We start from the raw sequence: 15,832 nt of genomic DNA on the forward strand, positions 1-15,832 counted from the left end.
ATTCACAAAATGTCACTCACATGTCTATTTAAATATTATTAAAATGCCTCAGAGGGTAAATATATTTGTATGCCTATGACTACAATCGTGGTTATTATATAATGTTGAATTTTTCAAAGAGCTTATGTTTTTCTAAGACACATTGAGATATTTTCACACACAGAAAAATTACAGGTAAAATGTCACACGGATTATTATAGACAATGAAGACAAGATAATCGGAATTACTAATATTTATTATAAGTATATTAGGTCCCAATACTTATTTCTAATCACTCCGTAGTATCAAGGTTTTCGTAATAAATTTCAATAAAGTAATAAATAGTGATCTAAGGATTTCAATTTATAATTTGTTCAGTCAAACATTTATCATTTGATTTTAGTTAAAGCGCCCTCTATCGACTAGGAAAAACAACACAATACAAAAACTAAAGGCTTTCTAATCTAATCAGTTATGAAAATGTCGACGAATGTGATCACAAAAGAAACAAGCAACGAATCACAGCACTTGGTATGTATACAGCGTGAGACAACACTGAACAGTACTCGAAAGTACTGTGTACAGCGCCCTCTGACGACTGTAGGGTAAGGCAGGTTGGTTAGGGAATGAAGAAATGTCCTGTACGAGCGGGTCCTCACAGCGGGCGGGCCGCAGCAGCAGCGGCCGCAGCAGCGGGATGCTGCGGGTGGTCGGGGGGCCAGCGCGGCAGGAACAGCGCCGGCGGGAAGGGCGCGCGTCACCGCAGGAAGCCGCGCGCGCGGGACCCGCGCAGCCCGCGCCCGCCCGCCCAGCCCATGCCGCCTGCGGGCAACACACTCGTACACATCCAACACTCGATGGACAGCAGGCGTTTTCCATAGAGAACAGTGTGCATTGGAAATGTTAATGTTAAGAAACTACAGGAAAAAAATGGATTCCTTTGTACAAAAATTCTGCATTGAATATTTATTAGAACTAAAATATCCCAATGGTGACACTACTTTGTCCAGTTTCATTTTGCTACTAGATTCTAGTAAATCTCATTTTTAAAAGTGAATCTTTCTGAAATACATATGATATGAACAATTAACAAACAGTCTTACCCATCATATACTGCGAGGCGGGCGGGAAGTGACCGAAGTGTGATGCTCCCATTTCCCAAGCACCGCGACCGCGTCTGTCACAACAGGTATACAATGTTAGCAGAAAGGCCTTTCAGTTCCCTACGACCAATATAATCCCTTTAGTAGTTATATGTGTCATACTATACTGCATACTCACAGATGCCTGTAGTGCGCGTGCATGGGCGCGGCGGAGGCGAAGCGCCCGCGGTCAGACACGGCGATGCCGCGACGCATGCCTCTGTAGGGGGAATAAACGTTATGATCCAAACTCCTTTAGAAATATCTTTTTATACAAATACTTTATATATTATACAATAATATTGAGAATATTTTGACGAAATATTGCATAGTTTGAAATGATGTTAAATTCTGGGGTATAAGATACGATCATCACATTGAAAATCAAACACTACAATATAAATTATCTCTGGATAAGGTTTTAAGATGTAGTTGAATATTACCGAGAGCCTTGGGTAGCCGTGTAGGGCTGATGCAGGGCGGTGAAGTCGTCGACGTGCAGTGAGGGCGGGCGCGACGTGTTGGGCGGCCGCGAGCGGAACGCGTCCGCTCCGCCCTCCGTGCGGACACGAGTTAATGCCACTGATGATATAAAGTTATTGATTAGATGCCATTTTATTACAAACTAGCTGATGCCCGCGACTTCGTCCGCGTGGGCTTCAGTTTGCAGCGCGCGGTAGTTCATGTTTGTTCATGATTGGATATTGACGTAACCGTCGGTAAAACAGTGCTACGGTATTTAACAGTACTCAGGGTTAGAACTTCATTACTGAACCGCTAGATGGCGTTGTAACATTTTTTTAACTTTTCGTCAAAACTTTCTTCTTGTTTCAATAAAAAGTATCCTATGTTACTCCTTATACCTCCAAAAATATGTGTACAAAGTTTTATGATAGCTGAGTAGTTTTTGCGTGAAAGCGTAACAAACAAACATACTTTCACATTTTTATAATAGTAAGGATAAGGATTTCTATTCACAAAAGTCCTTGACTTTTGCCATGACGGACCAACATGTTAAGAGAGTAGATTACAGTATTATAAGTAAGCATTACCGGGCGGTCGCTTGTCCCCCGGGGGCGGGTGGCGCGCGGGCGGCGGCGGGCGGCGCGCCAGCAGGCAGCCGGCCAGCCGCCGCACCGCCGCGCGGACCGCGTCGCCGCCGCCCGACACGCAGCCCGCCATCTCCATGATGTCGCACGACACCTGCCACACAACACTCATGTAGCTAGCATTCAACTAGCCTGCTGGAAAGGACTCTACCCATACAGGGAAAGGTTAAAGGTTGATTTCAATAATATTAGAAACATTTCAGTTCTGTTGCACAACAGTACATACCATTCATGTGACGTGATTTAATAAACTGTTCTCTAATACAAGTCAGTCAAAATATAAAGAGAATTAAATTATAAAAGGTCTAGAACTTTTAAAATTCGTATCTTAAACAAATTTTGAATAATGCGAAATTTTAACTATTTATAACTTGATTATATCAGGTATATTTTATAATATAAATCATACCAATTCGCTTTCGTTGACATCGTCCTCCCCGCCGGCGGCAGGCACGTTCAGCCAGTAGCTGGAGGTAAGCCTCTCATCGCTGGCCTCTCCTATCGAGTATATGACCCTGGACTGGAACTGTGCCACCAGGGTGTCCGGGGCCGGAAGCACTATATCTTGGATCTCAGGCGGGTGACCATGCAACTCCGCCCCATTCTTCAGCTTCATGAGTTGGCTGGAGAGGAAGCCGGCGTTCGCCAGGGCGTCTTCGTCGGAGTTTCTTTCCTGAAAACGGTGAACAAAAATGCTCTGTTGTTCTTTGGGCTGTGGAAGGAAAGTCTACTCTTAATATTTGATACTTTTGTCTTTAGTTGGACCACCGACACCTGAGGTTATTGATAATGCAGCAATAGCTCGTCCTTCAGTGTAGTCTGAGACTAAGAAATGTCACGAAAACAACAGTGACGTCAATTAAATGCAATAATACATTAATCAAAATACATACAAACAAAAATTCGTATATAAAACTCACCCTCAAAATTTTGTCCAACTTAAGAGCGGGATGGTCGGTATGGTAGGACAAGTAGCCCACCATGTCAGCCATCTCGTTTAGCGACAGCATTGTCTTCCGCCCCACCAGACCCTCGCCTTCTTCCATTTTCAGGATCCTGATCAGATCTATGTACAAACTCAAGCACTCGGCCTTGTCTTCGCCTTGACCTTCCAGAGCCCATTTGAAGAACGTCCCCAGACTTTCTCTCCGTTTCGAAATGAATTTTCTGAATTGTTGGAAACCATATTCGTGTTCTGTCAGCACAAAGTAGGCCCTTAAAATGGAAGATGCGACTGAACATGTTTTCGTTGTTGACTCCAAACAATCCGCCGTCGAATCAAGGAATTCAGCTAAGGCTTCCTTGTTGGGCAAGGAGTTGGATAGAATGATGTCTGACGTGCCATTTAACGGCGTCAATGTGATCTCGGCGTCACAGAAGGCGGCCAGCGCGTGAGCTGCGTACTCTTGGGCCGCAGCATGCTCGTTGGAAGCATTAGCCAGACCCAGAACTGAACACAGAGCCATTTGCACATCTGCCGCCCTCGCGCCGCCACTGTTCATGGCATGTAGTACTGCACATTTGACGGGAGCGTGAGACACTAAACACGCAAGGAAGCCCAACACTCGTGCGCTGCTGGCTGTTGCAGGTTCTCCTGGTTTCAAGTCTCTTACGACAGCGCCGACAGCTGCCCGGGCCACCGTAGCGGCTGTGTTGGGTGCTAAGTCAGCAATTTGTACACACACTCGACGAAGCATATGCACGACCGGTCTGTACGTCGACATACATATTATCTGTATCATGTCTGTCAAGTCATTCGACAGCGCATGCAAGTGCGCCGACCATAGTCTCCTCTCATTTGAAGCATCAGCCAACTCTCGATCGGTCGGTTGTGTTTTAGTCTGCATCGGTAGCGGCAATGGTAGTAGTTCCGAAAATACAAGAAGCCCAGGTACAAAGGTGAATGGTGCTGTCATTATGTATGATATTACTTCCGAACAAAGCGAAGTCCAAGGTCCTCGTCTGATGGAGTCACCGTCATTCGCGTCATCGGCTATCGGTTGTGCGTAAGCCAACAATGCCCTTACTGAAGCTTCAGCTGCTTTAGCCGCCGTCCTGTATCCCACACAACCCACTGGGAAGGCCTTCGCTAGTCCATATATCTTCAATAGCACTGGAGCCGCGGTCATATCTCTGTATCTTGGACCTCGGCAGCGAACAACTCGAGACAGCATCGCATCTATTAACCTCAGACAAGGAAGCAATATCTGAGCTAGTTGAAGCCCTTTAACGGATGCAAAAAATGAAGTGTGCATACTTGGCTGGTCAAAATGTGTAGCCAATCTATCCAGAACATCCACTAGAATTGATATGCCATCTAGCGAAAATAGTTGTAGAACTTGATATTTGTATTTCAGTTCCACGTGCTCCTCCACAGAGGACTCACATGCAATAGTAACGTTGTTCTCATAGTCGGAGATGCAGTAGAACCTCAGAACTCTCAAACACGTCATTAGTTCTCCCGGCAAGTCTGGAGCATGTTCCGTGCTGGACCTTATAATTTCAACACATTCAACGAGCTCTTCTCCTGACAAAACTGTTGGTTTCTCAATAGGATTCAGATAAGGTATCACTTCTTGCAACACACTAGAGACACTGGGCTCAAACCTATCGTGTTCCTTTGACACGTTTAACAACCTGGGACCGTATTTCTTTAAAAACCGCACATTAGCTGCGAACCTCACAGCCGAGACTATTAACTCAACAGCGTATCCCTTAGCTGGCGACTTTTGTTTTAAAGGTGAATCGTTCTTCCCCTTGGTCTTGGAGTCGTTCTCAAACACCTTCATCAGACATTCGGCATTATCTCCCATGACGATGACCTCTGGCACGGCGGTCCTACCTATATTGCCGAAACTAAGACAATATAGTGACTGCAGTCTGTCTATAAGCTCATTCTCATCTGCCTTCCCTGCCTGTTGATCGCAGATTGATTGTAAATAAAACAGAGCCTTCAACCTATAAGCTAGTTCGAGTCCTAGTATCTGTAAATCACTATAGTTGCTCAAATCGTGAGGGTAGAGAAATTCTTCAGTGTTTGGCTCGCTGTATGGAAGTGTTAGGGTTTTGAACAACAGTTCACTCAATCCCATATTCCTATAAAGAAAATAGAGTCCGCTTCTCGAATTTAGTAGCTCATACATCAAATCGTGTATTGGACTTACTACAACGAGATTATTGCAAGTTGCTGGACAAGTCAGCAAGTACAGACATGCTTCAAGCATCTTATGTATGTTGAAGAATTCCAATAAGGTTTCATTCGAGCATTCTTTGTAGATTTCGAACTGTGCAGAGACGGGTAGGAAACGTTTCGGTTGAGATAACTGGAAGCACCGCGACCGGTATACGTACAGTATCTCTTCTAGAGAATTTACTATGAAGTTGGCGTCGGCTTCGGGCAACTCCGCCTCCTCAATATTCTTTGCTGACTTACTGAAGTTCACAACCAAGTCATTGAACTTACTTAACAGCTCATACATATTTATCTTCTTGATAAGTGCACCGATCGCAAACTTAGCTCTTACAAGGGGGTCTGTTTGCATGATTGATATTAACGCTTGATATCCGTTTTTCGGGTTTTCGATATCGTGTTCTCCAAACTTAGGGTACACCGCTTCCTTCATAAAATGATTTATAGAGACCCTCGATGACAAGCAAGCATCCACAGACTTAAATATCATGAGCCGAATACTCAACGCCATGTATTCCTCAGAATACATTTTTAGTAGCATCATTGGCAAATCTATACCAGATGCCAAGAGAATTTTCATGACTTTTGCATTATGTTTGTGGGATGTGAGAGCTTCAACAAAACGTATGCCACACTTAATATGTCTTATCTTGTACGTCGCCTGATGCTGCGATAACGCTATTTCCAAGCTCAGCCCTATCTTGCAAAATGTTTTCAGCATACATAGTATTTCAGCAAATTCATCCGCTGGCTCATTCCGAGCAGGAATTTTGAAGATTCTAAGTGCTATATCAGTGGTTTTGAAAAGCGTCGGCAAAGCCAGATTTAATTGATCGCATTGGTGAACCCATTCTTCTCGAATAGATTTGTCCATTTCAGCGAACGTAGTCGCTTTAAGATCTAGCTTCTTATTGGACTTTGCCATTTCCGAGATCTTGAACAGCTCGGGACTAGCATCACATAATTCATCGAAACTAGCATTGCGCACATCTTTTACACCTTCCTTGTCAGGGCCCAGCAAGTGTATTTGATTGATATGTTCATACTGATTCCAGTCGCATTTGAAAGGATTGTAATATTTAATGATGTCTTCGATGCCACAATAGTCGTTCACATCGTAATCAACATCCATATAAGCGGGGCCTTCGAGGTCATCACAAATATCCTCATCAGACAGAATAGGCTCGAACTGTTCGGCATCCATAGACTTCTCTTCCTCAGGATTCCTAGCTGGTGAGTCTGCTGGCTTAGCAGTCGTGTTGTCTACGATTGGAACAGTAACCAAACTAGTATGCTGTTGTTCCACAAATGCCGCATTTTCAGCTTCTTGGGAAGGACTGCGGATAGAAGTTTTGTGCCGGTAGCTTTGATGATAGAAATCAACTCGAGGAATTTGTTTACCACTTCTTTCATAATCTGCGGCTTCCTCTGACCTAATGGAATTAATAGGACTGGTAGCCTCCACTTCTCTCGGTGATAAAGGCCGCCTGCTACTTTCTCCAGGTGGAGTCCTGGGTCGCTTCCTGGGATCATCGCGACTTGGAGAGCGACTGCTGTAACTAGAGCCTCGTATGCGGGTGTATGGAGAATGTCGCTTCCTGTCATATGGAGCCTGTTTCTCATATGAGGGAGCACGTCTCTCATAAGATGAAGCTCGCTTATCATACGGCGACAAGCGTTTCTCGTACGGTATTTTCCTTTCGTATGATGGGGCTCTCTTGTCGTATGGAGAACGACGTTCATACGCGCCAGATTCTTTATCGTATGAACCACCGCGGGATCTATCGTACGAAGGTTCGCGGTGACGCCGATAGTCATCTTTCTTATAAGAGCCGCGCTCCCAGTCGCGGTCAGTAGATATAGCGCGCATCCTGTCAATGCTGCGAGACCTCGACCGACTAAGAGGTCGATATTCACCCTTGACCACGTACTCCCGGTCGCGGCTCCTTGACGAGCGCATTCTATCGATCCTGTCGATCTCCCTACTTCTGTCGCGGTGTCTGGACGACTCCCGACTTCGGCCTCTGTCTAGGGATCGCCTGCGACTACGTCCATCTCTCCTTTCTCTGTTATCTCTTTCCCTGTCATGGTCAATGGAACGAGGGCTATGACGTAGCCTCTCGGGTTCTCTTTCGCAACTGAGATCCCTCTTTTCCCAGTTGGTTTCATCAATATGTTGATAAGTCCTCGGGTCTTTAGGTTGCTCACTGTCATAGTAGTCACCCCTGTACATTTGATTGTCATAGTTCTCAGGGTAGCTGCCTTGAGCATATGCTTCAGGGTTGGCAGTGGCTACATTGCCAGTGTAGGCTGGTATCGGAACAGAAGCATCTTGAGGCCATTCTGGGTTTGTAGGCACAGGTGCAGTTGCCACCGGTGGGACTTCACGAGCTGGTACTGGTCTTTGCACAACCGGGGGAGGATTTGTACCCACCGGGGTTTCCGTCAACACTTGGGTTAGGGTCCCATAGACTGCAAGGGTGATAGTTGTGTACCAACCTGAAAATAGGCATTACAATGATTATTGAACTACAAATTGAATCATTAGATACAAATTAAGGATATAGGCTATATAACAAAAAATTACAACAAATCACAGCCGAGTTTCAATAAAGAATAGAGGTATTAATGAATTAATAATTTAACATTTTACCAATGTCATGTAATTTTATTTGAAATAACAACAAAAATTTGTTAATATCGTTTAGATTAGAATACTTTTAATAGTGCTGCCTGAGATAAGTGAAAAAGAAATGGTCTTTGAACTGTAGTGGTGGATAATACTTGATAATAGTAGTGTCTCAAATTGAGCAAAGCTTGTATTATAATAATTGATTAATTAACTTTTAACACAAACATGCGTCTTGAGCGGGAATAAAATCCACAACCTCTATTATACAAGTCAGGGCTCAACACCAATGGACCAGGATAAACATATATATTCATATAAGACAGATGAAAATGTATTTAAAAACAACTAACCTCTAAGAACAAGTCCATCAGTTGGGATCCTCGGCTGTTCCAACCCATTGGCACACTCCATATGTATCTGTCCATTCTGACAATAGTCTAGACTGCCAAGAGCTTCAAACGTGGAGGCTCCGGGCTTGCTCAGGTCATTCACAAAGAAGTCTATGTGAAACTTAGTCGGGTTGGTTGCTCCGAGCCTCACGCCGCCAGGAAAGTCGCCCTCCACACGCGCACCCAAAGGAATAATGCGTATTTCTCTCACATATACAGACTTTGGGAATTGCACCAAATCCAAATTTAACTCCTGAAAACGAAAAATGATGGTAAATACATCGATTTATATCTGCAAATAGTACACAAAAGATAAAATATTGATTTTATACCTCACTAGTATCATGAGAGAAAGTATCGAAAAACAATAAGTCAGGCTGTTCATTTGAGGACATTATTGCTAAATTTTTAATCAGCGACAGTGAATATCTTCAATTCAAAACATTTTCACACATAATGGCACTTTACAATGAAAGCGTCTTGAATAGCTGTATTATTTTGTTTCTAAGTTAAGCATATTTTTTGTCGCCGTCGTCATGATGTTGTAAGAGTGAGATGGCAAACAACCAATGCTTGATTATTGAAGAATGTAAATGCTAAAATTTTGACATAACCTATTGACAAGATTCTTTTTTTTAAGTCTATAAGTCTTTTTAAGTCTATGGCCCTTGGCCATTCAGCCAACGCAACGTTAGTGATATATTTTTTTGTAATTTTATTTACTAATCAAATTTGGTTAAATTTATTTTCACATTATTATATTTTAGGAGATTGGTGAAGAAAGTGTTATAACATGTACAGTGAATCACAATTAGATGGTTCTGCTTCCACAGTTACGCTTGTTAATATCTCGCTTAGACACAACCGAGACGGGGAAAAACCTGATTAATTTCTTAATAATACGAGTTCCTAAGGTAATGTAAATGTTTTGGGGAACTGAATATCATTTCTTAAAATGACTACTTTAATTTCAGAATACTCTCAAGTGAAAGTATTATACGCACGTATTTATTTCTTTTGGGCTTCGTCAGGACGATATCCATATTTTATTATTATGTTTTATTTTGCGTATGCGTACTCTACTTCTCAATCTGGTATACAAGTATAACATTTTGTTTGATGATAAACAGCATGACACAAGTCATGCGACGATTTTTAATATTTGTATGAATATGCTCTCTTACAGTATTTTGCTAAGTATATTTGCCTAGGATGCAAGAAAAGAAGGCCTTATAAGTTAATTCCTTGATTACCTTGATCTAATCTGTACAAAAATCTAAATTGTATAGATACAGTGGCGGATTTACTAGCAGAGTACAGCCAATGTAAAAATAATCTAGGACGTGACAGGTTGGCGGCAAAAAATTGTGGCTGCAAAAAATTGTGGCGGCAAAAGATTTCGAGGAAACAAACAAGCTATTTAGGTTCCTAATATTAGAAATTATAAATAAACATTTTTAAAAATCCGTCCTACGATACCATTCTTTTTTATATATGTAGGGTATCTTCCTACTTCCCGATGACCTCTAATTCTCAACAATCGTGATATTTGGAATCACACTTGTCGGGCTACGAGAAGATATAATATGATATTTTGACTATGTTATGGTAAGTTCGTTAAAGCCAGACTAAGCTATGTTTGAATAATTAGTATTAATAAAGAAACCTTGCTAAGAGGATATCTTTGAAAAGCGTAAAATACTATTGGGGATATTGAACATTCTGACAAACAAAAAAAATATCCTAATGCTAAAAAAACAAGATTCGATCCTATAAAACATTGAATATTTCTAAGAACTTGTTTAAGGAAATTAAGGTCGATATAGTTAGTTGTTTTGGCAAAATTCTAATGATAACATCCGCCGTATGTATCTGTGTATCTGTTTGTTTTCCTGGTATTGCCCAACGACAATTATTGTAAACGACTACAAAGAAGATACTAATTAACCACAAATTTAAATAGTGACCCTTTTGGATTATTTAATCAAACAAAACAAAATTCTTGATAATACAAATTATGATGGAACTTAACTGAAACAATCTGTTCTTTATATGATAAGACACATGTACAACCAAGGAGAAGAGAGAATATATTGCGTACCCAAAATACGATTGGGAATTCCCAAAACTGCTCCCATTATAACGGTTTGAATTGTTATTATGATTTCAGTTTTGGACAAAGATGGCGCTCCATGGCGTATAGTGCGCTGTCACAGACCTACAACTGCAATTATGTTACTCTAGCTGTTGCCCGCGACTTCGTCCGTGTGGTAAGAAGATATAAGTTAGGAATTTTTGAACGGAAGCCCTACAAGATGACCCCATTTTTGCCACATTTTCCATTGTTTCTTCGCTCCTATTAGTTGCAGCGTGATGTTATGTAAAGGAGTCTACACACCAAACCCGCCGACCCGCCGACACAGCCCGGCGGCTTGGTGTCGGCGACTTTGCTTCAAGAATCATGTCGGCGACTCGTACCCGCGCGTGCAAGTCGGCGGCATGGCCGGCGACTTGCGTACGCGCACGCTCAGTTGCCCGCCGACACTCCAGCGATAGTGACGTGCTTGTGTTTTTTTTGCGATTTTCTGCAATAATGGAATGGGACGAAGAAACCACTCTAAAGTTAATAAATTTGTATCATATAAAGGAATTATTATGGAATCCAAAACACTTGGATCACAAATGTAGACCTAAACGTTTTGATGCACTAAATGAGATGGCAAACGAATTAAATACAAATGTCACAGAAATAGAACGGAAGATAAAAAATTTGACGAGCCAATATTATAGAGAAAGAAAAAAGACGATTGAATCAAAAAAGTCTGGAACCAGCGCAGATTCTGTTCATGAGAGCAAGTGGTTTGCCTTTAAATCTTTGAATTTCTTGCTCAATAAAAATAAACCTACTGGAACAATCGATACGGTATGTAACATTTCAGTGATGTTGTATTATTTTATTTCTAACCTAATTATTAGAGCACACAAGAATAATATGTAAGCTTGGCCCGAGTGAAGAGAGGCGCGCGGTAAATAAAGACATAGGTACTTATTTTATCTGCCTTTGTTGTTGCGCTGCCGCTATTGTTATTGCACCGAAATATTTCTAAACAAATTATTTCTTGGAATGGCATGTGCACAGATATAAAAGTCATTGCAAATGTATTTTTTAAAAACTAACAACTCTTTTCTCAACAATCTTTTGATTTCGCCGAATTTCTATTATAAACCGAGAGATTCCGTACCATTTTCTTTTTTTTTCTTTTTAGGTTGTTTTAGAAATATTATTATTAATTATTATTTACATTGATAATTATTATCAATGTAAATAATAATTAATAATAAATATTATTATTATAAATTTAAATTAATACTTTAAAATAAAACTGTTCTAAAACAATTAGTATTAGGTATGATTTATGACCATTGTCTTTTTTTTCATATATTCCGTGCGGTGTACCTACTCGCGGGTAAAAGCTAGTGTATAATACATTTCATAAGTAAACTGTTGGTGATTCAAATAAAATATTATTTCAGGAGATAACAGCAACTGACAATAATGCCCAACATGCGGACAATGATGCTCAACATGGGGAAAACGATTCACCTCAAACGTCAAACATCATTCCCCAAGCGAATAAACGTTATAAACCTAATCCAAGTAATGAGATGGTGTCGGAAGCATTAAATTTAATGAGAACAGTCAGTCAACGGACAAATCAAAAAATAAAAGATGAGGACGATTTGTTTGGCGAATATATTGCGACACAACTTAGAAAATTTGATAAAACAACAAAGGCAATAATAAAACATCGGATTAACAATATATTTTTTGAAACCGAAACTGGATATCGTTCAGACATGTTCGAAGCTTCGCCAAGACCTTCTACTTCCCATAGTCATCCAGGATATTATACAATGGATCAATGTGATGTAAATTCCTACTACTCATCATCCAACTCTGCCGTAACAAACCCTGTTTCACCGCCTCTTGGTGAACCTTCAACATCTTCAATTGAACCTTCGTTACGTGTGTCGCTTCAAGAGAGTGGTGATATTGAGAACATATTATCATCTATTGAGTCAGATAAATAGGTTTATTCCACAAATCCCCACCGTATGCACTCTGAGAATAACCCTATCACCTGATGCGAGATAACGTTATGTAGGCACAAGTATTTCGTCTTAATGTTGTTATCATAGAATCGTCATAGTATACTCAAAATGCATAAAAACATCAGTGGGGATTTCACGGTGGGGATTTATAGAATAACTCGGTAAATAAAACCACTTATAAATGAACAAAAACAAGTGATTTACGAAGTTTTTAATACAAATTATAATAAAAATAAAAGTACTAATACAAGTATGAGTTTCATTAAAACTTACGAGTTAGTCATTGATCATTCTGCCATGGTAATCTCCCGACATCGGAAAGAAAATATTGAACCAATTCTGTCCTTATAACCTCAGGAGATTGTGTCCTTGTAACCTCAAGGGAATGTGTATTGTCTTGTCTAGGCAAGTCAGCAAACAAATTATTTTCACGTGGTTCCCTGCGCCAATCTCCTGGATTGATTTCTCCCCTACTATTTTCAGTATCATATTCATTTTGTTGTATTATACCATGTCGTTTTACATAATTGAACAAATGAATACATGCCAATGTTACAATAGTAACTTTTTGTGGATTTAGCTGGATGGGTTTGTTAAATATCTTAAATTGTTTTGTTAACTGTCCAAATACGTTTTCAACTACTCTTCGACCTCGACACATGCGATAGTTGTACACTCTCTTGGGAGACCCTTTCGCATGATTACCATCATAAGGTTTTAAAATATTGGTTTGTAAAGGAAACGCATCGTCGCCCAAAAAAAAATAGGGTACTGGCATAATTCTTCCAGGTAGAGGTTTTTTATCTGGCAAATTTAAATCATTATTATATAACATTCTGCATAATGAAGAGTTAGCAAATACACCACCATCGGAAATGCGACCCTGGCACCCCACATTAGCGTATAAAAACTTATAATCTGCATCCACTAATGCAAACAGTACAATACTGAAATACATTTTATAATTAAAATAATCGCTTCCACTTCGTGCTGGACATTCAATTCTAATGTGCTTTCCATCCATAGATCCAACACAATTAGGTACATTCCATCTACTCAGATATCCATCTGCAACTTTTGTCCATTCGTTTGATGTTCGTGGAATCTGAAATCGGAAATGTGCTCGGTGATAGGATAGCCATTTGCCTACTTATATAGTAATTTTTCGGAACATAGTTTTTCTGGAAGATTAAAGAAAGTTAAACGCCCATATATGTACATACCTTCACATAATCCGAAAGTCCATCTACGATAGCTTGGCACACTTCTGGAATAATGTAGGAAATAAGTTGAGGAGATACTTTAAAGGTGTCACAAAGACTGTTGAATGAATCTCCCGTAGTCAGGTATTTTAATGTTAATGATAATCTGTCCGTTGGTGAAATTGCACTTCTGTAATTTGTATTTTTTTTAACTATTGTGGGTCCAACAATGCTTAGTAAATATTCAAAGTCGGTAAACGTTAACGACATAAATGTCTTAAAATGTAAGGGTCTTTTTACAATCAAATCGTCTGTTCTTAAATCTTTTATTCTATCACTGTTACTGTAACGACTGCGACTCATTAAGCTTGGTCTAACCCAACACTGTCGTTTTCTCTTCAGGGACCCAGCTAAAATTATTCCACATGCTGCTATTATTAGATCAGCATCAGTATCCATGTTTATTGTAGGCTGCAATATTCGAGAAAAACAACACGTCACGTTCGTACACACTGCAATCACTAACTAAAAAAGTTGTACTGATTTCTTGCCGCCGACTAACTCACCGACACAGCCCCATGACACATGTTGGCGGGTTGGCGGGTTTGGGTCGCCGACACCAAGCCGCCTAGCCGCCGGGCTGTGTCGGCGGGTCGGCGGGTTTGGTGTGTAGACTCCTTTACATAGCCTAAAAACTTCCTTAATTAATGAATTTTTCAATTTGAACCAGTAGTTCCTGAGATTAACGCGTTCAAAAAAACAAACTGTTCATTTTTATAATATTAGTATAGATTGAGACGTGTTATTTGGCCCTAATTGATGATGTACATATCTTAATGATAAGATTTTATTCTGATTATGCTAAAATCCTCTAGACGTACGGTGAAGAATTTTGGTTCCGCTATTGCTTTCGGACAAGTAGATAGTAAGTGCGAATTTTACCTTTAAGTATCTTTAAAAGTATTCTACCTAAGAAGCAATCGGCATTTACTGAGTAACTATTAAGTGAACGATTAACAATCTACCTACTCCAATACCAGTCGTGATGATAAACAAGTAATAATTTTACATTTATTACGAGTGTAGGTAGGTCGCATTGTTCTCGTGACTATGTATTTAATGTGATTATGTGTGTGCTACGTGACGCACTATTATTTATTAACACACATGCACAAATATGCAGAACTTAAGATCGATGCGATGCCGTTAAGATATCGCTCTTAAGATGTGAGTAATTATGTATTATGTCTAAATTATGTATCTGTGAGGTGTCAACAAGGATATGTGTTGGGTATGTAATACGGAACAGGTAGAATTTTATTAATATACGCGTTGTACCAAATACCATAAATGTTGGCATTGTTCTTTAGAAATTAATTACAAAGAAACTATGCTTTTAGTAAAAGCACTTCGTTTGGTCGTAGAGTCTGGAGATGACTAACAAGAACAACAAAAGCTGGTTATCACTATAGTATGCGATAAGAAAGCGCTTGCGCAGGTCCTAAAAACACCGCTTAAAGTAGCAGTATCGCAGGTGAGGAAGCGAGACGCCGCTCTAGATGGTGAGGAGTTCCGTCTCTTTTCCACAAGTACCATAGTCTTACTTTGAAAGATGGGGCTGGGATTCCAGGAATGTCGAGCTTACAACATGAAGCTTATATGCATATGATGTAATTAAAGACTCAAGATTCATTACGTACCGATGTTTAAGATCCATTTGAGTTTAATTAATTTGTTTATATGGATCGTTGGAACGTCCTTCTTACACATATATTATGTATCTATACTACATAATGTGTAAGTGAAGAGCTAATGAACAGCCATTTACTATAATTGGATAAGGAATAAATCAACACTTTCGTGGCCAAGTTACGATACTGCGAACTATAAGTCATTAAAAACTACATTTTTTTTATATTTTTTGCAGCATATGTCCATACATGGATTTTTCTCTCTAGCAGGAAGGAGCCAATTACTATTGTTTGACATCTATCTAGCCCAAAATAAGTTTGAACTCTTTGTTCTTCTTCATGTGGGAAAATCCACATACTAATTAACTCGGGGATAAATACATG

At 40.1% G+C, this 15,832-nt stretch overlaps 3 protein-coding genes across 3 annotated transcripts; 1 reads left to right on the forward strand and 2 right to left on the reverse strand.

Moving 5' to 3' along the window:
* Positions 1 to 737: 737 nt before the first annotated feature.
* LOC113498227 (protein virilizer) lies at positions 738 to 8,957 on the reverse strand. Its single transcript, XM_026878164.1, has 9 exons — positions 8,775 to 8,957; positions 8,404 to 8,695; positions 3,152 to 7,920; positions 2,641 to 2,943; positions 2,175 to 2,325; positions 1,566 to 1,704; positions 1,262 to 1,342; positions 1,084 to 1,157; positions 738 to 802 (listed from the first exon to the last, which is right to left on the reverse strand). Exons 1-9 carry the CDS (start codon positions 8,835 to 8,837, stop codon positions 738 to 740), a joined length of 5,937 nt encoding a protein of 1,978 aa, XP_026733965.1. The 5' UTR covers positions 8,838 to 8,957.
* Positions 8,958 to 10,826: 1,869 nt separating this feature from the next.
* Positions 10,827 to 12,805, forward strand: LOC113498148. The gene is made up of 2 exons (XM_026878088.1): positions 10,827 to 11,365; positions 11,977 to 12,805. Exons 1-2 carry the CDS (start codon positions 10,904 to 10,906, stop codon positions 12,532 to 12,534), a joined length of 1,020 nt encoding a protein of 339 aa, XP_026733889.1. The 5' UTR covers positions 10,827 to 10,903; the 3' UTR covers positions 12,535 to 12,805.
* On the reverse strand, positions 12,174 to 14,380 carry LOC113498147 (protein ALP1-like). The gene is made up of 2 exons (XM_026878087.1): positions 13,779 to 14,380; positions 12,174 to 13,660 (listed from the first exon to the last, which is right to left on the reverse strand). The coding sequence occupies exons 1-2, from the start codon at positions 14,214 to 14,216 to the stop codon at positions 12,836 to 12,838; spliced, it is 1,263 nt and encodes a 420-aa protein (XP_026733888.1). The 5' UTR covers positions 14,217 to 14,380; the 3' UTR covers positions 12,174 to 12,835.
* Between the last annotated feature and the right edge of the window lie 1,452 nt (positions 14,381 to 15,832).

Source organism: Trichoplusia ni, chromosome 10 (assembly GCF_003590095.1).
Source record: "Trichoplusia ni isolate ovarian cell line Hi5 chromosome 10, tn1, whole genome shotgun sequence".
NCBI lineage: Eukaryota > Metazoa > Arthropoda > Insecta > Lepidoptera > Noctuidae > Trichoplusia > Trichoplusia ni.

Coding starts and splice junctions, on each gene's coding strand:
- LOC113498227 (XM_026878164.1), bottom strand. CDS start 8,837: ATGTCCTCAAATGAACAGCCTGACTTATTGTTTTTCGATACTTTCTCT. Junction 2,944..3,151: donor AGTTGGACAAAATTTTGAGG/GTGAGTTTTATA, acceptor TTCCTTCCACAG/CCCAAAGAACAACAGAGCAT. Junction 1,705..2,174: donor GGGGGACAAGCGACCGCCCG/GTAATGCTTACT, acceptor TTATATCATCAG/TGGCATTAACTCGTGTCCGC.
- LOC113498148 (XM_026878088.1), top strand. CDS start 10,904: ATGTCGGCGACTCGTACCCGCGCGTGCAAGTCGGCGGCATGGCCGGCG. Junction 11,366..11,976: donor CTACTGGAACAATCGATACG/GTATGTAACATT, acceptor ATATTATTTCAG/GAGATAACAGCAACTGACAA.
- LOC113498147 (XM_026878087.1), bottom strand. CDS start 14,216: ATGGATACTGATGCTGATCTAATAATAGCAGCATGTGGAATAATTTTA. Junction 13,661..13,778: donor GACTTTCGGATTATGTGAAG/GTATGTACATAT, acceptor TTCCGATTTCAG/ATTCCACGAACATCAAACGA.